General features: G+C 39.9%; 1 protein-coding gene across 3 annotated transcripts in view; it reads left to right on the top strand.

Moving 5' to 3' along the window:
- SHTN1 (shootin 1) overlaps window positions 1-21393 on the top strand; it is a 96162-nt gene that overhangs the window by 62488 nt on the left and 12281 nt on the right. For 2 of the 3 annotated variants that reach the window (XM_081268195.1, XM_081268194.1), the window contains 4 exons: window positions 5150-5259; window positions 8189-8242; window positions 13282-13402; window positions 17244-17436. In XM_081268195.1, coding sequence (XP_081124321.1) covers window positions 5150-5259; window positions 8189-8242; window positions 13282-13402; window positions 17244-17436 — 478 coding nt within the window. The remainder of the gene's footprint in view (window positions 1-5149; window positions 5260-8188; window positions 8243-13281; window positions 13403-17243; window positions 17437-21393) is intronic. The other variant, XM_081268196.1, reaches the window with a different exon arrangement.

Here is a 21393-nt window from a genome sequence, read left to right as displayed (position 1 = left end):
ATTTGCCTAGATGGAGCCCAGGTATACACATGAGCTCCTTCTAGAACCTCTTTTCCCCACTTCAGGCCAGCTGTTGCATGTCATTGATAGTGTGACAATTTCTGATCATAGATCTAATTGTGTTGTCCTACATTTTATGACATGCTTCTCCTTGCACCAGCACAGAACTCACATTTTATATTTTGCCTATAGATTACTTGTGTGTTCCAGGAGCTTCCTTCTCCTCTTCCTACTAATTAGTACTAATAATACAAACGAATGACTCATTAGTATGAGTTACTATAACATTTCACTTTAATTTTTTTTTTTTTTTTTTGGTGGTGCCAGGAATCAAACCCAGGACCTTGTGCATGCCAGGAAAGTGCTGTACCACTGAGCCACATTCCCAATCCGACTTCATATTCTTTTCCTTTAAGTATTTAATGTCTTCCACTCTGGAGTCTGGTGTTAGAGATATTTCTAGTTACTTGTCTGCTCCATGAGCAGATTACAAGCTTTTTGCAGGTTTACTCTTCTCTGCAGCTGCCGACAGCACTCATGGTATTGAATGGGTTGGGTTTGGATTTAGTCTTTTCTTTCTGATCAGGAACCTTGCAACACCAAAACAAATGAAAGCTGATTTCATCTCTGGGAATTGGCTTTCTATGCCTGCTTCCTGCTGCCCTTTGGAATCTGTTCTTCTGCATGTTTACGGGACTTTGAGGCCAATTCTGTTTTGCAAGAGGCATTGCAGGAATCCAAGCAGTCCTGAGGCTTTTGGTGATTTCCAGGGCAGCTCTGCTCTTGAGTTACGGGCTATTGATTTTGCCTGACACAGGAATGAAATTTTTTTTTTCATATTTTTAGGGGAACAATTAGTATATTTTCAAGGAGGGCAGTCAGAATAGAATGTTTTTTCCTTCAAAATAGATCACATTGTCTTGTCAATCTCAACAAAAAATTTAAGTATTTTTAATTTAAAATCTTTCTAATTAAAAAACGTATTCTAGAACTTCTTAACCCTCAGCATCAGGAGCCATAGTATTTTCCTCATGCAAATGACATTTTATTAACAATTGATGAAATGTGGCAGTATTTCCTCCCATATCCTTGAGCTATTGGATTGTTATTTTGGGAATCTTAAATAATTACTGACACAGAAGTTGCTCATGATATTTTTGCAATGAAGAGACCTAAAAATTATGCAGCTTGAATGACATGTACTGTAGCTAGAGGTGGCCGGAGCAGCATCCTATCTGTCTGGCAGAGTGGTTACTGATAGTGTCTCTTAATTGTGCACATGGTTATTAAATATACAGTGAACAAATGCAGAGCATCAAATGTTAGGATCATCTGGGACATGTTGGGATTCTCATTTATAATGTAGGGACTGTCACACTATCACTGTGTTTTCTTTCTTATGTCAGTACTGTATGATGGCTTTTAAAATTTGGTTGATAAGGTTTTCAGAATTTATGAGTGGGGAATTCCTAGGTTTTTTCCCTTAGAAAGCTTGGTAATAAATTAGGTCAGTGGAATATTTTAGTTGTAGTTTTAAGATCTGAGTAAAGTAAATTATTATAAACTTTGAAATTAATAGCGCTGATTGTTTACAAGAATATTTAGTAGGTCAATTCTAAGATTTCAAAGTTATGCCTGCAGTTTATGATATATTTCAGGAATTAATTTGTTGATTTTATTTTAACCTCTCTGTGACTCAGCTTGCTAATCTCTATAACAGGCATAATAGTACAGTAGTCCTTCTTTTCTATAGTCTACTTTTCTGTATTTCAGTACCCTTGATCAACCACATTCTGGAACTATTAAAGGAAAATTCTAGAAACAAATATAAGTTTTAAATTGCTTATTATTTAAAGTAGTACTGTGATGAAATCTCATGTTCCCAGTGTATCCACACTGTATATGCTACCAACACAGTGGAGAGAAAAAGACCACATTCACATGAGTTTTAGTACATTATATTGGTATCATAGTTCTGTTTTTGGTTATTATTGCTAGGCTTTCACTATGCCTAATTTAAACTGTATCAGAAGTATGTATATATAGGGAAAAACATAGTATACAAATGGTTCAATACTTTCCAAGATTACAGGCACCCACTGGGGGTCTTGGAACACATTCCTGTAGGTAAGGGAGAAATACTATAATTCCTATTTTATGGAGTTGTTCTGAGGATTTCTGGGTCTCATAACATGAAAAATGTAGGACCCAGCACACAGACAATACTCAAAATGGTAGCTAAGGAAAATGGGCAAGATAGCACCTGCTCTATGGGAAGAAAAGGAAAGTGCTGATTTCAGTAGATTCTAGCAATGTTGTAGTTAAGTGAATTTCTTTAACTCTGTGACCTTACAGAAAATTTAAATTTATTCAGCCACAATGTGGTTGTTTTTTTTTTTTAAGAAATTTTGTACATCATGGCATAATGCCATGAGGGTTTTTTCTTTTTTTCTTTTTTAAAAGAAAGTTAGCAAAATAGAAAAATAATTCTGTGGGATTTAGAAATTTATTTTAGCTTCTTCTAGGTAGTAACAGAAGATTTTATTGAGTAACAAGGTGATGGTTTCATCTGTGAGGTTTTTTCCTCTCTTTTTTATTTTCTTTTGAGGAGCTAACTTATTTTTCAAGTGGGTCTTAAAATTTAAGCCCCAATTAATTACATGTAGCTTTCTGATCCAAGACTGACCTTGAAGCACTAACTCAAAGAACATTTGATTTTATTTTCCTGTGGCAGTTCAATAACATTAGACCTGTTGTCTTCATTTGTCCCTTTTCTTTAATCTCCAGTATCCTGCATATTTCTATTGTCCCACTGATTACATGCTTTTGTGAGACAATTACCAACTGCGTGATTGCAGAAAGAATTACAAAACATACCATGAGCTCTCTGTAGGCGATTCTTGCCAATTTATTAGAACTGCTTAATAGTTTAGAAGTTCATATAGATTGCTTTTTGCGATTTCAAAAACAGGGTCTGTGAGAGAGAAAGCTTGTGCAGCCAGCCTAGCTCTGCCCTTGTGTTGCGCCTGAGTAGGGAATCTGATAAGAGCGATTTCTTTTCCTTAAGACCAATTAAGCTTTTACATTTGAAAAAGGCTGAGAAATTAAAGCCTGGTTTATAATCTGTACACAATACAGATAGTGGCACTTCTCTGAATTATCACTATGATTCTGGCAAGCAAATATAAGAAACTACTTTAAATTCCTGCTATGTTAGATGCTGTAGCAGATTTGAATGGTGTTGACCATAATTCTCCATCTGTCTGCCTTAATTAGTTTTTGTATGGTGCATTTAATTGGGTTTCAGTCATTCCTTGCAGAGTGCTAATCTGTTTGTAGGCGGTGTTCCTATTGCCATGCAGCTCTTCCCAGTCTCACTCAAAATGGCAGCCTCTCTGAAAAATCAAATGTGTTTTGTAGCTATTTTCTCAGTTCCCAGGAATGAATCTCATACTCATGGCAGATGTGGGTTTTATCTCTCCTGATTTTGAACAGGATCAGCAAAAGCACTAGAGTGTACAATAGAGATTCAGGTAGCACATGAATGAGCCGGTGAACAAACGAATTTCACCCATAGCAATGTATTGTCTGTCCACCTGATGGTATTGGCGGACTATTGGAAGAAGATGCCCTTAAGGGCCCATGATTGATGGGCCTGCAGTTTTGTCACTTTTCATTTACTGGTGGATGTGTTCTACCTTTGGTGACCAGGTTTCCCATGTTGCCTGATAAAGATACTATTTTGACTTTTGAAGCGAAAATTGTTATTTGGATATTGAGAAATTTTAGTTCCCAGCTTTTTGGTGACTTCTTAGGATGACAAAATGCTCTTTGAAGTGAGGAGTGCATCAGCAGCCTGCAAGACATGGTGAGTGTGGCAGAGATGCCGTCATTGTGCTGCTGCAGAGGTTGGGGGAACCTCCCGATTCCCTCACTATTCCCCTGGGCACTCCTATATGAGGCAGGAATACCCGTAGTTAACCTGAGACCTTTCCAAAAGCACCACCCAAAATTTAGGCCTCTGTGGCTCAAGGCCTAACACAAGTGCCAATCTGCTGGAGGGTACAGGTGTGATCTCCTCCTATTAGAAGCCAGCCTTTGGGGGTTATTTTCACTCAGATAGTAAAAATATTAATATCCAGTTAAAGCCAAAACTTCAGAGGTCATCTGTCAGTTAAGTCCTCGTCAAGTACCATTTGTCAGGCAATGTGGTATCTACTGAAGACACCGACTAGAAGGTCCTCATGAGACACTCCAATTTAATACATTGGCTGAGTTAAATGGAGATAAACAGAACTTCTAGAACCACATCAGTGGTGACAAGTGTTCCAAAGTGTTTCTGTGCTTTTGGCCAAGATATTCTACAAGAGAGAGAGAGAGAGAGGTTTAATCAACAGGTTTAAGCTAAACTCAGTTGCATTCATCTAGTTGATATACATCTCAACAGGTTTATTTGTTTTGCAGCAAAATAATTCAAAGGTTAGATAATAGTTGAAATTTTTAATCACATTTAATTACCTAATCACAATTATTGCTGGCTGTATGTTTTCTTTAACATAAAGAGCTTTAAAAGACTTGAAAAGGTTTGTTTAAATATTTCCATTCCACATGATTCCTAAACAAAAGGTGGGAGTTTAAAAATAGATTTTATTTCTCTGCTATCCATCTTTTGACTATGGATTTCTTCCAACAAGAAAAACATCTCTTTGATCTTTTTTTCAAATAGGCTTTGGACTGATTTCTTTGACATAGAATGTATTGTAACTTATAAAAGAGAACTTTGAGGAAAAGATGAATGATTATTTGGAAAGGGACAAAGTCTCATTTTTAAAAGACCTAGAGATATCCAAGTTTATTCTTATGTTGATGAATGAACAAAATCTACTTTAACCTAGGTGAAACAATATTTACTTCCCTGTTACAAATTTGATCTTAATTGGTATAAGTTTTACTCTTCAGATCTTTTAAGAAATTTTTTTTAAAAAACCATTTCTACCTGGTGACTGCTAACTTTAGTAAATTATTATGTTCAGCAACTGTCTGAAAAATCACTGTGATTAATTACATAGTGCAATCTTCAGTCACCAAAGATAGGAATTAGCTGTTTTCTTGTAACATAAGATGATTTATGTCTGTGTTCTTTGAACAGCGGAGGAAGTCACGGATCTGAAGAGGCAAGCAGTCGAAGAAATGATGGATAGAATTAAGAAGGGAGTTCATCTTAGACCTGTTAATCAGACAGCCAGACCGAAGGCAAAGGTATGCAGTGGCCACTTGCTCCTTTCCCCTTGATATTTCCTTTTTTTAATGTAAAAATTTGAAAGTTACAGGACCAACTTTTGAGTTTCAGATAAGGCTAAGGTATCATGAAAGCTTTTTACTTCTGTATAAGCCTGTTTTGGGGGGACTTTTTGACCCTTGGTGTGAACCTAATCAGGATAGAAAGTAAGCCATGTATATTGCAGGGAGCTGCTGTCCCCTCTAGAGGGACTTTGATATGTACTGTCACATCAAACAGGGGTTAACAATTGTGACTCCTTTTCCTTTCTTTGTCAGAAATCTGCTGAGTCCTTTGTGCCAGGCACTGGGCCATGAGGCAGTAGACAGAACAGACAGCACTCTTGCCTTCTGAGGCTCCACGTTAGTGGGGTCACAGGATAAGGGGAGAGCAGAGCTAAGGCAGTACAGAACTGAAGGAGCGAGCGAGGGTGGATGGTCTGCCTGTGCGACCTGTACCTCATCTGCTGTCTCCTAACCCAGATGCAGCCAGCCCTCGGGGTCTGCCGAGGTGCTGAGTCCAGTCAGTACTGCTCCTCTCCCTATGTGTGTGTCACCTGGAAAGAGACCCAGTAACAATTCTTGACATTTTTCTTGAAAAATGTTCTTTCTTTTTCTACTCTGATCAGGTGTGAACAGACAGGTTTTCTTCCTTCTTTCTCTTCCTTTTCACCAGACTTTCTGGTTTTTCTCTCTTGTACTCAAGGGTACCCCTCTGCACTTCCTGAATGTCTCCTGCTGTGGTGACTAGTAGTAATTCTGGTGAACTGTTAAGTGACCATTTTGTCACAGGCAGGCAAGATACTCAGGCAAGGCGGGGTGGCTGTGGCATGGCTGTGCATGGGAGGGTGATGAAAAAGAGGGCAGAATGACAGCTCCAAGAGTGGAGGTGCACCTGGTGGGACAGAAACTTCAGCTAACCAGGCAGAGCAGGTCAGTCTGTGCCCCAATGACCTGGAAGCCGTTTCCCAAGCAAAGGTCACAAAATAAACCAGAAGGGAAGCAGTGTAGAATGACCATCTAATGGGTCGAGGGCTGGCATCAGGGCCCTGGCACTGCCACCAGCTTCCCTACAGCTTTTCCTGTACAAAATGGGGACAGCATCTGCCCTCTCTGATTCATGAGTTGTTGTCAGGATCAAATGAAATAAAATATGAAAACACTTTAGAAAATGCAGGGTCTGAGTGCTGTCTTAAACAGAATACGTTCTTACGACTGTCGTGTCACAACTATTATGGAAAGAATAAGCAAAACCAGACTATTACTAGAGAAAAATGCGGTGTCATAAAGAAGCAAAATTAGTTTAGAGAACAATGTTGGAAACTTCTTAAACCATAAGCAATTCATGTTCCACACGTACCTTTCATTTTCAGAATATCACTCTGCAATCTTTCTTTCCTCCCACGACTCTTCCAGCAGTTATACATGGTTTAATGTCAGTTCAAAATTGAGAAAACATCCCTTATCAGTGGATGCCGGAGTTATTCGCTGGTAACTATTAAACTGTGTAGACTAGGGCTGAGTGACCGCCAGGGTCACTGCTTGCTCAAGTGTGGACTGCCTCCCCAGTGCCATCAGCGCTTTTCTAAGCCATCCCATGTGAGAGGCTGCCAGAGGTGGCTGCCTCAGGGCCGCTCACGGGGCGAGGCAGCACCTTCATGCCTCTCGCAGGGCAGTTTGTTCAGAAATGAGAGTTGAGATGTGCACAGCTTCCCTGCAGGAGTCCTGCTGCCTTGGGAAATACTAATGTACCTGCAGAGTCTTGAAGTTCCTTGACATTCCAGTGGTGCCGATGGACAGCTGGAGTTGGTGTCTCAGAGCTTGGGCTCCACTGCGGGCGTGTGTGATTCACAGAAAACCCAGCCTTTGGGAACTGAATGCCTCAGTCTGGTTTTTTTCTATCTTCATTTTTTAAAAAATTGAAATGGGATCTTATTTTTTTACTACCTTTGGAGGGGAAAGGAATGTGGTGTTATTGATTGCTTCCCATTTCTTGACTCTTTTTCTGGGCATGGGAGGCTCCAGGGTCCCATCACTATATCTTGCCAAGTTTTCTCTTTATCTCAATCCTTTGTGGAAGGAAGTGGGAGTCAGGGGATCTGAGGCCTTTCCTGAGCTGCTTTTCATAAGGGCCCAGGCTCAATTTGCCCTCCTTTAAGGTGGTTGAGAATTCAGAGACTGTTAGGTATTGTGGAATAGGCAGAAATTACCCAGAAGTTCATTTAAAATTATTTCATTGTTGGTGTGTCCAGAAGAGAGCTGGACTTGGATTCTAAACACCTGCCTCAAATCCTACCTTTCCTCATGAGATGCAATAATTGGGCTGCCCCTCAGAGGCCCCTGACTGCTCTGGCAGCCAGGCATGCTAACGTGAGCTATATTCTTCCCAGTTCCTTCTCTCCTAACTCAGTCCTCTTGTGAGATTCATGAAACAAGACCTGCCAGTCCCTCCTGGAGCTACTGGAGCAGAGAGAGGCTTAGCCCCTCGCCAGCTCCCTGCTCTGCACCCTCTTCTCTTTCTTCCTTGCTTATTGGCAGAGGTCCAGCCGTGCATGTAGAGAACAGTTGATATAAAAAAATTCTGAGCATTTTGGAACCAAATCTTTCAAATCTGATGTTTGCCAAATCTTTCCCATCTATGATGATAATCAAGAGGTACAAAATGATGTTTAGGAGATGGTAACACAAGCCCTTTTGTTTTAAATGTATAACTTCTAATTTTTGGTTCGATTCAAGCTTGGGAACATTAACATGGCTAATATTTTTTCCAAACCTTAAGATGTAGATGTAATTTAAAATTATATAGCCGTACATTGCACCAATAAAAGCTGTCAACAATTTGCAATACAAAATATCGTTGGTAATTTTAAACTGAATAACTAGTAATTTTTTTTCCTTCTCAAAATTGCAGCCAGAATCTTCAAAAGGCTCTGAAAGTGCAGTGAATGAACTAAAAGGAATACTGGTAAGAATAGATACTGGTTTATTGTCTAATTAATGGATAAAGGAAAGGAAAATATTGTTACTGTCTATTTTTTTATGGTGATTGTTTTGGTCTGTTTTATTTCCATTTAATTCACCTCATTTCCTTCGACAGCTCACTTGATTGTACTTATGGATTCCTCTATCACATGTGCGAATAACGTATCAAATATCACTTTGCTCTTTCTACTCTGAAAGAGTGGTTACACTTCCACCAAAGTCATTGTTTCCTGTTCTTGCCCTCTAATCCTGGCATTGTAGCATGAAGGTCAAGTGTCTGGCCATATGTGGGGATCAGTACGTGTCTGTGAATAACAGCACTACAATAGATGGGTAGTGCTTTACATGGAGAGCGCTTTCCCTTGATGGGTGAAAGTGGGATTCTTGACACCTACATGTAAACCTGAGCTCCCACCCAGATATGTTCATCTCAGGGTCACAGTCTGCTTTTTCCCACAGTTGAAGCAATTATTTAGTGAAAAATTGGAGGGTACAATAAGAGACCCTTTCTATATGCTAATTTCATTTTCTAAAGGTAATTCATATTTGTTGGAAGTGTGCATAACATCCATCTCTAGTTCTATTTCTGTTTTCCAAAGTGGGAGCTTTTTCCAATGGAGGAAATTGCTGCCCTCTCCAAATGTCCCTTTCAGAGACAAATGCCTCACGTAGCAAGTGCTTCAGACACAGAGCTCTATTTTCAGACCCTGTTCCAGTCCCAATCCCCGTTATTTTGCACAGTGAGTCTGTGATGTGGGGGCGGAGGTGCGGGACTGATACGCCCCTGTTTGTTGTTACTGTGCTAATTATGCATTGCGTGCAGACATCACATAATGACTGCAAACAGAATTATTTTCATCAAGCGTGTCTTCAAACAGTAGACTTAATGTAGAATGGCTTAATTAGTTTGCTTTAGTTTTAAGTGAGTGGGATTAGCCCTGAAGAGAGGTGTATCACTGGCTAACAGTGGTGGTCTACCTACAGAATCAAGGATTAAAACCACTGAAAAAAAAGCGATGTGGTTATTATCTAATGGCTTCTTTAATCAGAAGATTTTGTTACCCAGTGTTCAGTTAAGGAGCACTGCCTAGGACAGTCCCTTTTATTGTCTCTGCATTAGGATGCTAATTAATGTTGATGAAGATGTCCCCAGGAGCACTATGAGGTGCTGGAGAGAGTTCTGATCCTCTCTATTTGTATAGAGAACATACTGCACTTGACTTATGTGTTTGGTTTATTTTTAAAATTAGAAATTTATATGAGAAACATGGTAACACTTGATTATTCAGGATACTCCCCTCCCTGACAATTCTGGATGGTGGCAAGTTACTGGATCTCAGCAATACTTTCTTGGGGGAGAGGGAGGCCCAGAACAACATGACCCTTGTCAGGCAAGCGCTCTACCACTGAGCTACACCCCTAGCTCCAATGATATTCTTGAGTATAATATTCTCTATAATTTTTTGCCACTCCAAGGAGAGAAATTTGAGAAATTATTTATAAATTATAAAAATTTTAAAGTCATATTTTGCAAGTTGCTCCCATCCTTCTTGCCCTAGATCTATTATTAGATTGTTCTACCTTATTTGGCATTAGTGGATCTCTAGTAGTTATTATTTTGGCAATATAATTTCTTTGTATTAAGTATCTTTTAAAAATGGACCTCATGATCCTGTCCCCACCTCTGCAATAAGCTGCAACTCTCCTGTACCCCAATAGAAGTTTCTGTTGAGGGACAGCAGACTCTTTATAACTCCCAATCAACTGGAGTCAGGAAACCAGGCACATTCTTATGAGAGAGGCAGAACCAGCCCCCAGCTCACCCTGCTTCTGGTGCTTCTTGCCAGGATTCTGACTATTAGGATTATCAAGGGTAGTACCCAGCGTTACAATCACAGCAAATGAGAAGCAAATGTAGAAAAACACCAAAAAGCTCATAGTTTCATGCTGGAGTGGAGAGCAAGCACCTGTGTGTGCCAAGAGGCACTAGGAAATATGTGTTCAGTTAGTTCTCTTCCAGGACTGAACCAGGAAGCAGTTCAGTAAAGGATATTTTGCAGTGGAATGTGACTCAAGGTCTAACTAAGCCTTAGAGATTTGGTGGGCTGCTGAGCAAATCTCACATGAAGGAACAAATGTCTGATTTGGGGGGAGTTGGAAAACTCTACTCTATATTTTGAGTTGTACAATTTTTAAGGTATTAGTCTGGTGCAACTCATTATTCCAGACCTACTTCCAGTTAATTTTTAAAGCTGTATATTTTTAGATAAAATACGTATAGTTCATCTCTCATAGTTACACAAGTTTTAAGGTTTAGGAAATGACCGAATCACTTCAGTCATTTTAAGGCCACTCTAAGTGGCAGTGGTGATTCCTGAAGAATAAATCAATATAAATTAATCTAAATGTCTCAAATTCAGTTAGCTCCAAACCGAAGAAACAAAAACAAAAACAACTTTAAACAAATTGTCTTATGGGTCTTTTTCAAACATTTTCAGTTTTTCAAAGTACATAGGAATTGTTGAACAGTTCATTTTGCCATCTGGGATCAGTCAGTGTAGTGAGCACTTGGCAAACATGGAGCCTAAGAGGGTTTCATGTTCAGGGTGGTGTGACGTAGAGGGAACCCTGGTTTGGGAATTAACAGAAGATTTTGTTACCCAGTGTTCAGTTAAGGAGCACTGCCTAGGACAGTCTGGACCTTGCCCAGACCCTTCAGCTCACCACTGAGTTTGAATTCTCTTTGTAAAATGAAGGAATTGTATGTACCACATGGTTAATGAGCCAATTTCTCATTCTCAAATTCTGTTATTCTACCATAGATAACCAAGATAATCTCCCGTACTTTATGAGCTCAACTCTTTGTTTCTGCTGAGAGTTTAGAATCTTTGTCATCCACAGTTGCCTGTAGATTTAAAGTTTGCTTTTGTATTTGTTTACTCAACCACATCAGGCAATAAGTGGAGGAAGAAGTTAGGCTCAAAGGTAAGAACTTGGAAAGTGGACTTCCTCCATCTCAGGTGTGACAGGATAGCTTACTATGGTCAGGAATTTGGGGGAATAATTGTGTTATCCACATGAAAAAAACTAAATGATGTTGTGAAAGATAAATTTAACAATAGAAAATACCCTACACTTTTTCTTTGAATTAATACCAGCGATTAGGAAAAACCATAATGTCCTTGACATTCAAACAAAGTATTAAATTTTATAAGTTATTTCAGTAGTGATAACTGTAAGTTTTCAAACATCTGGTAGCATATTATACAGATGGTATTAAGTATTATAAATACACATGATATGGGGATAGTTGTTCTAGTACACGCTTTTCAAGTTTTATAAAGTAGCTATAGTTCTGTTTTGTCAATGACAATCATACCTCACTCTGTTTCTCTTCAATAACTAAATACTGACCTGTAATGTTAAATTTAACAGGTCATCGTGGTTTTTAATTATAAAATAAGCTACTGTGGTATTATATATGATGTGACTTTCCTTTTCATATGTCTTATGAATTTTTGTAGTAAGTGCAAAGCAAAAAGAGGTACTTCCATAGAAAGAAGTACTATATTAAATATAGCCTTATCTGATTGAAATATGAGCCTTATCTAAGTATTTCACACATGAGTTGTGAAGGTAGCTGACAGCAAAATAATATAGTCTCCTAATCTTATTAGTCAATTTCCCTCCAGACAGCAGGATACTTTTTTTATAACTTCAAACAGATAGCAGGGGGTGGGGGAGTGGGACACTTTTCCTAAACAAAAGCAACATAATAACCTATATCAATGTGAAATTTGTAAACGTCTGATTTTACAAGGACCTTTTGTTTTGTTTTGTTTTATAGTCTAAAGAAGAAACACAGGTTACCGTTTTTTAGCAGGTAGAATTCTTAGAATCTTCCAGAAGTTGGCATTAGGGAGGGAACAGGAGTGAGGCAAGAGCTTAGTGAGTTCAGCTGTTCAGACGCTGGGGGGTAATTAGCCTGGGTGGACAAAAGCTCCTTCTGACTCAGGCATGAAGTCTGGCCAGTTATATTGGACTTGAGTTCCTTTTTCCTCTGATCAGAAGACCGTGGTTCTCCTGGCTCCTCCCTCCACCCCAAGCCTCTGGCATAGCTGAGGAGAACCACTTCACAGAAAGACTGGACCTTTCTTCTGAAAACCTGGTAATGTTGAAGTGCTACATCCTTAATACAGTGGAGAAGCACATCACCCATATTCTCTACAAACCCTTGACTAGAAGTGGAGGTGGAAAGCATAGCTCTCCCTCTGTCGCAGGGGCAGGGAACCCCTGCAGGGATCTTTGTCTTCTTGGAAGTCAGTGCCAATTTAAGCAGGAGCACAGCGGGATGCCTCTCTTGTTTCCTCCAGTGTCTTCTGGGCCCTGCACAGTACCTCCACTGTCACCTCTGTTAGGGACATGGAGTTGGATGCCTCCCTGTGTGCGTATAACTCTCTTCTTGCACACTGAAGTCAAGGTGTGATCAGGGCAGTCCTTCTTCAGATAGGCCACCTGGGAGAACATAGCCTGCTTCCTTTGCAGCCGCAACACCATTGTCACCAAGTGTGCAATGGGGGGTCCCTCTCTCTGAAGAATCAGCCACACACTTTTTTAGTGCCACAAGGATTTGGGTTCGGTGGCTCATGGCTGCTGTATCAAGATACCCTTCTAAGGTGAGTTTAATATATCCATTCTCTTCTCCACCGATCAACACGTATCAGAATCTTAAAGGTCATTGGGCAAGGACTTTCCCAGTGGTGAATTTCATACTCATCTCATCATCAAGAGGTGTTCTCGTTCTGCTCTTCTGATGCAAAGCCAGCATCTCCCTCGTCAGCAACATCTTCTTAAATGCTCAACCCTCTGTTGAGGATGTGCACATTTAAAATATATGTACAGCAAATTTGTTTCCTAATTCCATTCAAATTCTGGTAATGTTCTGTTGGTTTGATTTTTGTAATTTTTTGTGTATTGTATTAAGACATTAACCTTTTTGTTTTTGTTTTGTTTTTACTTTAGGGGACACTTAACAAATCCACTAGTTCAAGAAGCTTAAAATCCCTTGACCCTGAAAACAGTGAAACTGAGTTAGAAAGGATTTTGCGTCGCAGAAAGTTGACAGCAGAAGCAGATAGCAGTAGTAAGCCGTTTGAATTCTCCATAGTTCTGCTCTTCACCTCTGAAACCTCTTCCTTTAAATCCCTATTTAGCTTGAAATAATCTTTTAAAAATTACTGTTAAAATGCTTATTTTTAATATGAGTGAGAAGTAGTGGATGAGCAAAGGTATTCATGGATATCTCATAAGAACTCACATATTTTTATTCATTGGTATGTCTGTTTACTTATTCATTTGTAGGTAATCAGGCATTTATAGACCTGATTTGCTTAATGTGAGATGCCCTGGTGTTTGGCCAAGAATATAGCATTGAGTCCAGGCTCTGGAACCAGACTGCCTGAGTTTGCCTCCCATCTCTGTCACTTGCTTGCCGATTGTCCTTAGGCCTCAATTTCTTTATTGATAGCATAAGGACAATGAAAGCACTGTTCCATGGGCTTGTTCTCAGGGTTAAGGAAGTGAAAACAGGAAAGGTGTACCATCTGAACAAGGTCTGGGCTCAGTATGGGTTCCAGTCATGTTAGCCACATTTTAGGCCTCAAAATGTGTGCCAGAACTGACTTTGTATATCTTTGGTTGTTTTCATCAGCTTGGTCCTGGGAATTAGCAGAAGCCTTTATGAGGTTCCCCCTTGTGGAGGTGGAGATGGAAATACAGCCATAGCTGATGGGCTGAATCTCCTAGGCTCAACTAGGTTGATTCTATATAGTTCATTGTAACTTTTAAATCTGCAAACAATTGAGCCGTGTTGACCAAATTCAAGTTGTAAGAATATTAAAGGTGGGATTTTGATGATTAGCTTCTAGTTTTTTTTGTTTGTTTTTGCAGTACTGAGGATTGACCCCAGGGGCACTCTACCACTGAGTTACATCCCTAGCTCTTTTAATGAATTTATTTGTTTTAGACAGGGTCTCACTAAGTGGCCCAGACTGGCCTCAAACTTGCATTCTTGCCTCAGCTGCCTCAGTTGTTGGAATTCCAGGTGTGTACCACCCAGCTTCAAGCACTAGTATTTTTTTTTAAAAGACTTTACTTACACAACTGAGTGAATTGATTCCTTGAATCAAAATCTGCAACATTCCAGCCAAACTTTATTATAAAAGGATGAAGCCTCTGTTGTTGTTGCTTTAAATTTAGCTATTCAGTCTGCAGTTTGGTTTGCAAATCCTGTTAAAATCCTGCGAGGACTCTTCCTTTTAATCCCTAAAATAACCACCTGTCAGGAAATTTAAAGGGGTGCATGAGACACTCTTAGGTTGCTATACAAGTGTTTATGCAGCTTCTATATGAGTTTTTACTCATCTGGTGTCTTGTGCTTGAGTCACTCATTGAAGTATTTCAGCTTAGTGTTTTAGGACTTTGTGGGTGACATTTTAGTTGCTGTCATTTACAGTTCGTGCTTTGCCATAGACCTTTTTGTTCCTCCAGAAGTATTTCTTCGTTCACAAATTTGATCAAACATGCAACTCTCACAGTTTCAGTTAAGTTTTCATTGGAAGAAATGAGGAGACACTTTCATTTTAGTCAGATTGGAAATAGGAATAATTCTAAGTGGAGAAAGGAACATATTTTAGAGGCGTGGTGAGGACCTTTTGTTTTATCTGATTATATTTCACCAGTGTCCAAATAGTCAATGTATCACTTGAGGGAAGTTAGAGTTAATGATATAAATTCAGTAGAACCACTAATAACATGAATAGAGAAATAAGAACTATCATTGGTGAGGTGAAGTGGAGATATACTGAGAGAGTGACTTGTAATTGAACAGAAATTTTCTTTGAGCTTCCTAATAGCCAAGGGAAAAGGGAAACAACAGACTGGCAAGCTCTCTTCATCCAAATGAAATCATACCATTGTGGTGCAGACATTTTCCTTGCATCAGTCTGGAAGAGGCATTTACTCCCTGCATCTTTTTCTAGAGGTCATGGACTGGCAAAGTGTAAAGTTCCAGGGAAGAGATTGAGGAAGCAGCCGAAGCCTGGCATCTGCGTGGCAGGGGTCAAATGACAGAGCTGAGGTCTTGGATTGATTTGTGCCTCTGGTGCAGAGAAGTCTTTGACATTGTTTGCTTCTGCACACAAAATTGTACAGAAAAGTAGATGGGAGGACACCCTGGACAAAGGAAGTATCAAAAGGGAGGTGGTCCAGACTGGGCAGGACTCCGATCCTGGGTTGGAGGGTGTTGCCCCAACAGCCAGGCATGCACCGTTGTTTCTTGAGTTTTTCTTCTGGTGCTGAGTGATGTTCCCCTGCTTTCCTTAGCCTTGGAGCCTACCAAACTGATGACTTAAAGATCAGCCAGTGCCTCTTAGAGAGCATCGGTTGGCTCAAGCAGGGTGCAGCAATAATAATCTCAAACTTCGTGCATTTTTTTAAATTTCTTTTTGTATGTAAGAAAAATAAGAGCTCTGGCTCAGCTCACTACTCTCCCTCCTTTTGATTTGGCTTCAGTTGCAGAACAAGCAGCAGGGTTGGTGTGTTCAGAAACGCATCACGCCTTCCCACAAGGGCAGATTGTTTCAAGCTATCTAGGGCTGAAGTCATCAGTTACCAGGAGGCAGAAGAGAGCTGCTCTGCAGAAAGTCTGGATTCAGCTTCTTTTCTGTGTTTCCAGGAGCTAGCGCTCTGGGTCTTTCTGCCCTTCTCTTTTTACTCTCACACCCCCTGCAACACAAGGCTTAACAGAGCCAAAAGGAAAAGGCTTTTTCAGTCTGAATATTCAGTAGTGTCACCAACCGTCTGCCCAAATGGTTCAGATGAAATATGTAAGGAAGTTACACACCAATGCTTTGTGGGCTGGCACTCTCCAGGCTGGAGGGTTGTGTCTCCCAGGCAAATTTTTAGCCAAATTTAAGAATAAAATTCCAGAGGTAAATATTAATGACCAGGGATGAGCTAGCATTTTAGACTGTACCTACCAGAAGCTTCTATCTTGAGAGATGATCTGACATCTCTTATGGATATGGAGACTCCCAAATTATGTCCTCCTCTTAGTATTACCTTTCAAGGTTGTTCTCAAACAAATTTTTAGAAATTGTCATTGAATTTTCATATCTATGGCTTATCTCATAAATCTCTTTGTTTCAAAAGCATGCCTTCTGAAGTTTCAGGAAAAACATACTGGAAGTTTGCTTTAAGGAAAAACTGCCTTGGATACAGTCTTCCTATAGAAAGACAGAAGGAAGCCAGGATGAGGTGTTGTTCACATGCCCAGCATTTTTAGACCAGTTTGCCAGTAATTTCAATAACAAGCCCTATTGTAGTTGTTAAATGCCATTCCAAAGAACAGAAAAGTCAAAAAGGTAAACAGCCAAACCCTTTGCCTCTTAATTTTCATAATCCTGTGTCTGTATTTTAAGAGGCAATAAATCCACTTACTTCTCATTCACATTAAAATGAAAATGTTCATAAAAGCTGTTTAATGCTCAAGAAGCCTTCATGAGCCTTTTAAAAAGAGCCTTTTGACATCGTTCCATTTTCCATGTAAAACACAGAGCCAAGTTTTGGGAAGAATTAACTCTTGAAAGGCAAGATGGCTTGGGCAGGGCTGCCAGAAAGCCATACTCTGGGGGCAGAAAAGAGTTTTCGCAGTTCCAGGGTCACTGCGGACTCTGGTCCGCGAGGGAGCCATGGCTAGGGTTTGTGGTTTCCCAGAGCTCTGTGCACAATTCCTCAGCGTGTTCCTGGTACTTTGAAAAGCAGCAGCTGGTTTCCAGTAGGAACACTTTCAGCATGCTCTTGAAATTTTTTAACCAACTTGTCCTTTTCACTTCTTGAGGGTTTTCACCTAATCTGTTTTTCAGTACCATATTAATAAGCATCACACAGAATAATTAAACTTGAGGTATGTGTTTGGTTTTAAGGTCCTACCGGGATATTAGCCACCTCAGAGTCCAAATCCATGCCAGTGTTGGGTTCTGTATCCAGTGTAACAAAAACAGCCTTGACCAAGAAAACTCTGGAGGCAGAATTCAACAGTTCGTCCCCCCTAACACCTGAGCCAGGTGAAGGGCCCCGTAAATTGGAAGGATGCACAAGTTCCAAGGTTACGTTTCAGTAAGTAATGATGCTCTTTACTAAGTAGTATATAGAAGAATCTGTAATGACTAACGTGTGTTTCTTTGGTTTGTTTCTCTTCAGAGAGGTTTTGATTTGGCTAAACAGTTCTCTTCCTCCTTCCTTTGATGAGCCAACTTTTGCTTCTAAGCACCTGCCCCAGAGCTCTCCTTCAGATCCAGAGCAAATACCATGTCTAAAGGGAATTCCTTCTCTAAACTGGTTTGGCAACAGGTTCTTTTTCTACACAAAGAATTGACCTGGCTGATACTCAAATTCCGTATCAGGAGACATCTAGTCCTTCAAAGTTAAATGTTAGGTTCATCTGTCTTTCATGGTTCCTGAGCAGCCGGAGAAGGTGCTAGATCTTGCAGAGGCCACTTTGAAGCATTCTTTTGTACAGACTTATTTCCTGGTCCTCTGTGAAAGATGTGTCTCCACCCTGCTGTATCCTGGGATGAAAACATCCTATGTAAGGAGTCGTGTACGCAGACTGGCTCCAAAGTGACACTTTGTCAGTGAGTTCTCGTGGAAGATCAATTTGTTTTATAACAATGGCAAGCTCTTTTTGAAATTAGTCTACACTTTTGCTTTAGTTCTCTTGCCAGGATGTCAGCTAGTTTGTCAGCTGAAGAAAAGGAAGAGGTGAGGCAAATCAGATCAGCCGAATATTGTAATCGCAGTTAATTAAACCTCTGATTTCCTGTTCTGTCAAGAGAGAAAGAGCCCCCTTTTTTTTGTAGCTTTAGCTGTCTTAGCTTAAAAGGTGAAACCTGGACAAATGAAGTTGAAATTCAATTTGGATCTATTTTTGCCAACTGGTATTTTCTTCCTCTCTTTGCATTTCTCTCATTGGTGCTATTAACCTCCCCCCCCCCCCACTCTTTTGGAATGAATGGTCTTCCTTGCTGATTTACAGTTTTATCTAATTTCATTGTGTTTAAAAGCACATTTTCTCCTGCAGTCGTGTATTTCCTTTCTTTTGACTGGAGTCATTTGCACAGTTCTAACAGAAAGATGATCTATATTCACTCTTCATCTTTCCTATTAAATTTGTTTAACACCTAATTTGACATCAACAGTCTGGCTACATTTGAACCAATACCCAGACACAAAAGCAATTTAGCTGAGACAAGTTAGTTTCTGAGAAATGCTTCAGTGTGTGTGTATAGATTTTTTTTTCCTTTACCATTTTACACAGATAATCTTAATCAGAAAATACTGCAACTCCTTCTTCCTTTTGTCTGCCTTTTATTCTCCAAAAGTAAGTGGAAATTACATTTCCAAGAAAGGAAATGAAATAATTGCAGGCCCAAGGTCTGCAAAATGTGCGTTGAATTGACAGTGAAAAGGATCCATGTGTTGACAGACACAGTTGTTAGATGCCATAAAGGCCGATGTGAAGCTCAATTTATTTCTCATCTTGCTCGTTCAATGACTGCTTAAGGGACACATTTCAATTTAATTTATCCACTTAAAGCACTAATACAAATACTCTGTGCTGCTGTATTAACTTTTAAACTTTGTAACCTAATGCTTGATTATTCAGTTCTTGACATTCTGTAGCTGAAATAACTACTGCCACCTATTTTCATATTGACAGGCGTTCAGCAAATAAGAGTACCTTTCTGAGAACTCCGTTCCCTCAATACAGCTAGACCAAAGGAATCAGAGGATTTGGGGTATCTACAGGGCAATTATTCGTTTCCTAGACAGGCACTCTTCATTCATCTGTGTGTAGATTAGCAGTGTAATGACTCAGAGTTTAACTTAATGTAGTTACCTGCAGGCTTTAAAAGTAAAAACTTGTGTTATTTGTTAGGATCTCTTGAAACCAGGAATGAGAAGGGTCATTTCCAGGGCTGCTTCTGGCTGGCTCTGCTATACTAATATGTATTGTGACACGACCACATTGTCCCGCCTTATGGACTTGAACTAGCAAAGCACTAGGAAGTCAGGACAGCAATTAAAAAATGAAATGTTCCTTTACTTTTTAAAAAGCAATTTCACACCCAAGGATTGCACTTTGGTTTAGATCAGTGGCAAGACCACCGTGGCTTTTCAGGTGCGTGCACCGTCTGCCCTTGACAGGAGTCAGGGTCAAGGGTGCCTGCCAGTCAGTGGGGCCTCTGGTACATACATCTTTCCCCAGCATGTGTGTGTGTGCCCCTTACCTACTCTTCATCACTCACCCTCCTGCTCTCCTCTCCTCTCTCCAGTTTGGCCTCTTTGGCCAGGTCCCATTCCCCACTGGGCCCTTTGCTTGTGTGGTCTCCTCTGCCTAGTACACTTTGCCCAGACCTGCCTGGCCCACCCACTCACCTCTGTCAGCTCTGTGCTTGGGCCCCATCTTCTCATGCAGTCTCCTGGCCACCTGCTTACCTGTAGCCCCTCTTCCTCCAAACTCTGGTTGCCCACCCCGCCTGCTGGCAGGTGTCACCTGCTGGTTTTCTCTACACAGATTCTCTTCATTGTTCACTTTTTCTCTCCCTGCACTGAAGTGTAAGCTCAGTGGACTTTTAGGGACTTTTTGGTTTGATTTGTTCTCTGGTTTTCTCAAACACCTGGGGCCATTCCTGTCCTGCAGTAGGCTCTCAAGTGAATGGGTGAGCACGTTTTTTTAATATGAATAAAACAGTGGATGGCTCAGATAGACAGGAAAGTTTGCTAATCAACCAGAAAATTTTCCAGTGTGAAGGTAGACATAAAGGTGTTTTCTGTGTAAGGTCTTCACTTACCCGGAAAATTGAATAATTTCAAACTCTGCCTGGAAATTTTTTTCCTTTCAGTAAGTTCCTAAAATCAGTACATGTGTGCTCCCCATGTAAGTAATTCCTGTGTGAAAATTATGTGTCAGATACATATTGGTTTATTTCCTAAGGACCGATGACAAAGCAAGAGACACTTTTAATACTTAATTACAAAGATTAATTAGAATCAGTGTTCTTGTCACCAGTATAAGCAAAGCAAGATTTGGGGGTGTTTTTTTTTTTGTTGTTGTTGTTGTTTGTTTTTTGTTTTGAAACGAGAAGATAAAAGATAATCAGAGCATGGAAATCTATTTTTTCTGTTTCTGTTTTAATAATAACTTTTAAAATATAACGTCCTATTATTTCCAGTAAGTATATACTACATAGTCATGATGTCTTAAATCTCAGGGTGAATTTAAATTTTATTAACTTTGAGTGGCTGTAATGCAGATGGGAATTATGCTCGCAACCTCCTTTTATGTTTGGATGGGTGAAGAGTCAGCTCTGCAATGAACAGGGTTTACACTTAATTTTTGCTTTTGTGCTCTTTCCCCTGATACTGTTAAAATCTGATAATCCAATAATGTTAAAATGTAGTAAATTCTTTGATTCAGGCTATTCGGTGGGTGAGATGGTCAGATTAAAAGAGGGGAAGTTCTAAATTACAGAATTTTTAAAAGAAACTATCTTTTGGGGTCTAGGGTTTAACTCAGGGCAGAGCACTTGCGTGAACCCCAGTGTGGTGAAAAGAAACTATCTTATTACTTTCAGGCAGCTGTAATACCTGAAAATAGGCTATCCAAGTGTTGCATAGTCTGAAAAACTAGAATGGTAGTGTCTTTATTAACAAAAGCCTGGGAGAAAGGGGACTCAACAAGGAAACAGTGTGATCAGTTTTCTAAACCTGGCCTTTTCCACCTCTGCTCAGGGTGGCAGATCAGATAGACTAGTGTTCAGATCTCACATCTACTATTCACTGTCTTTGACCTTGACAAATTATTTAATCTATGACTTAGTTTCTCTTACATAAATTGTGTTTGGTAACCTCTGCCCTGCATGGTTGTCGTTTAAATCAGATAATATATGAAAAGTATTTCAGTACATTCCTAACTTAAAAATTCTAATGCTGGGATAATGGATCACCAAGGACAAGAGTTAGAGCTGAAAGCTAAGATACCGGATACTTTGGTCAATGTGGGCCAGGTGA

Source organism: Spermophilus citellus (assembly GCF_964194105.1).
Source record: "Spermophilus citellus genome assembly, chromosome: 15".
Taxonomy (NCBI): Eukaryota; Metazoa; Chordata; class Mammalia; order Rodentia; family Sciuridae; genus Spermophilus; species Spermophilus citellus.
The sequence above is the reverse complement of the archived record's forward strand: the minus strand, read 5'-3'. Positions and strand labels throughout refer to the sequence as shown.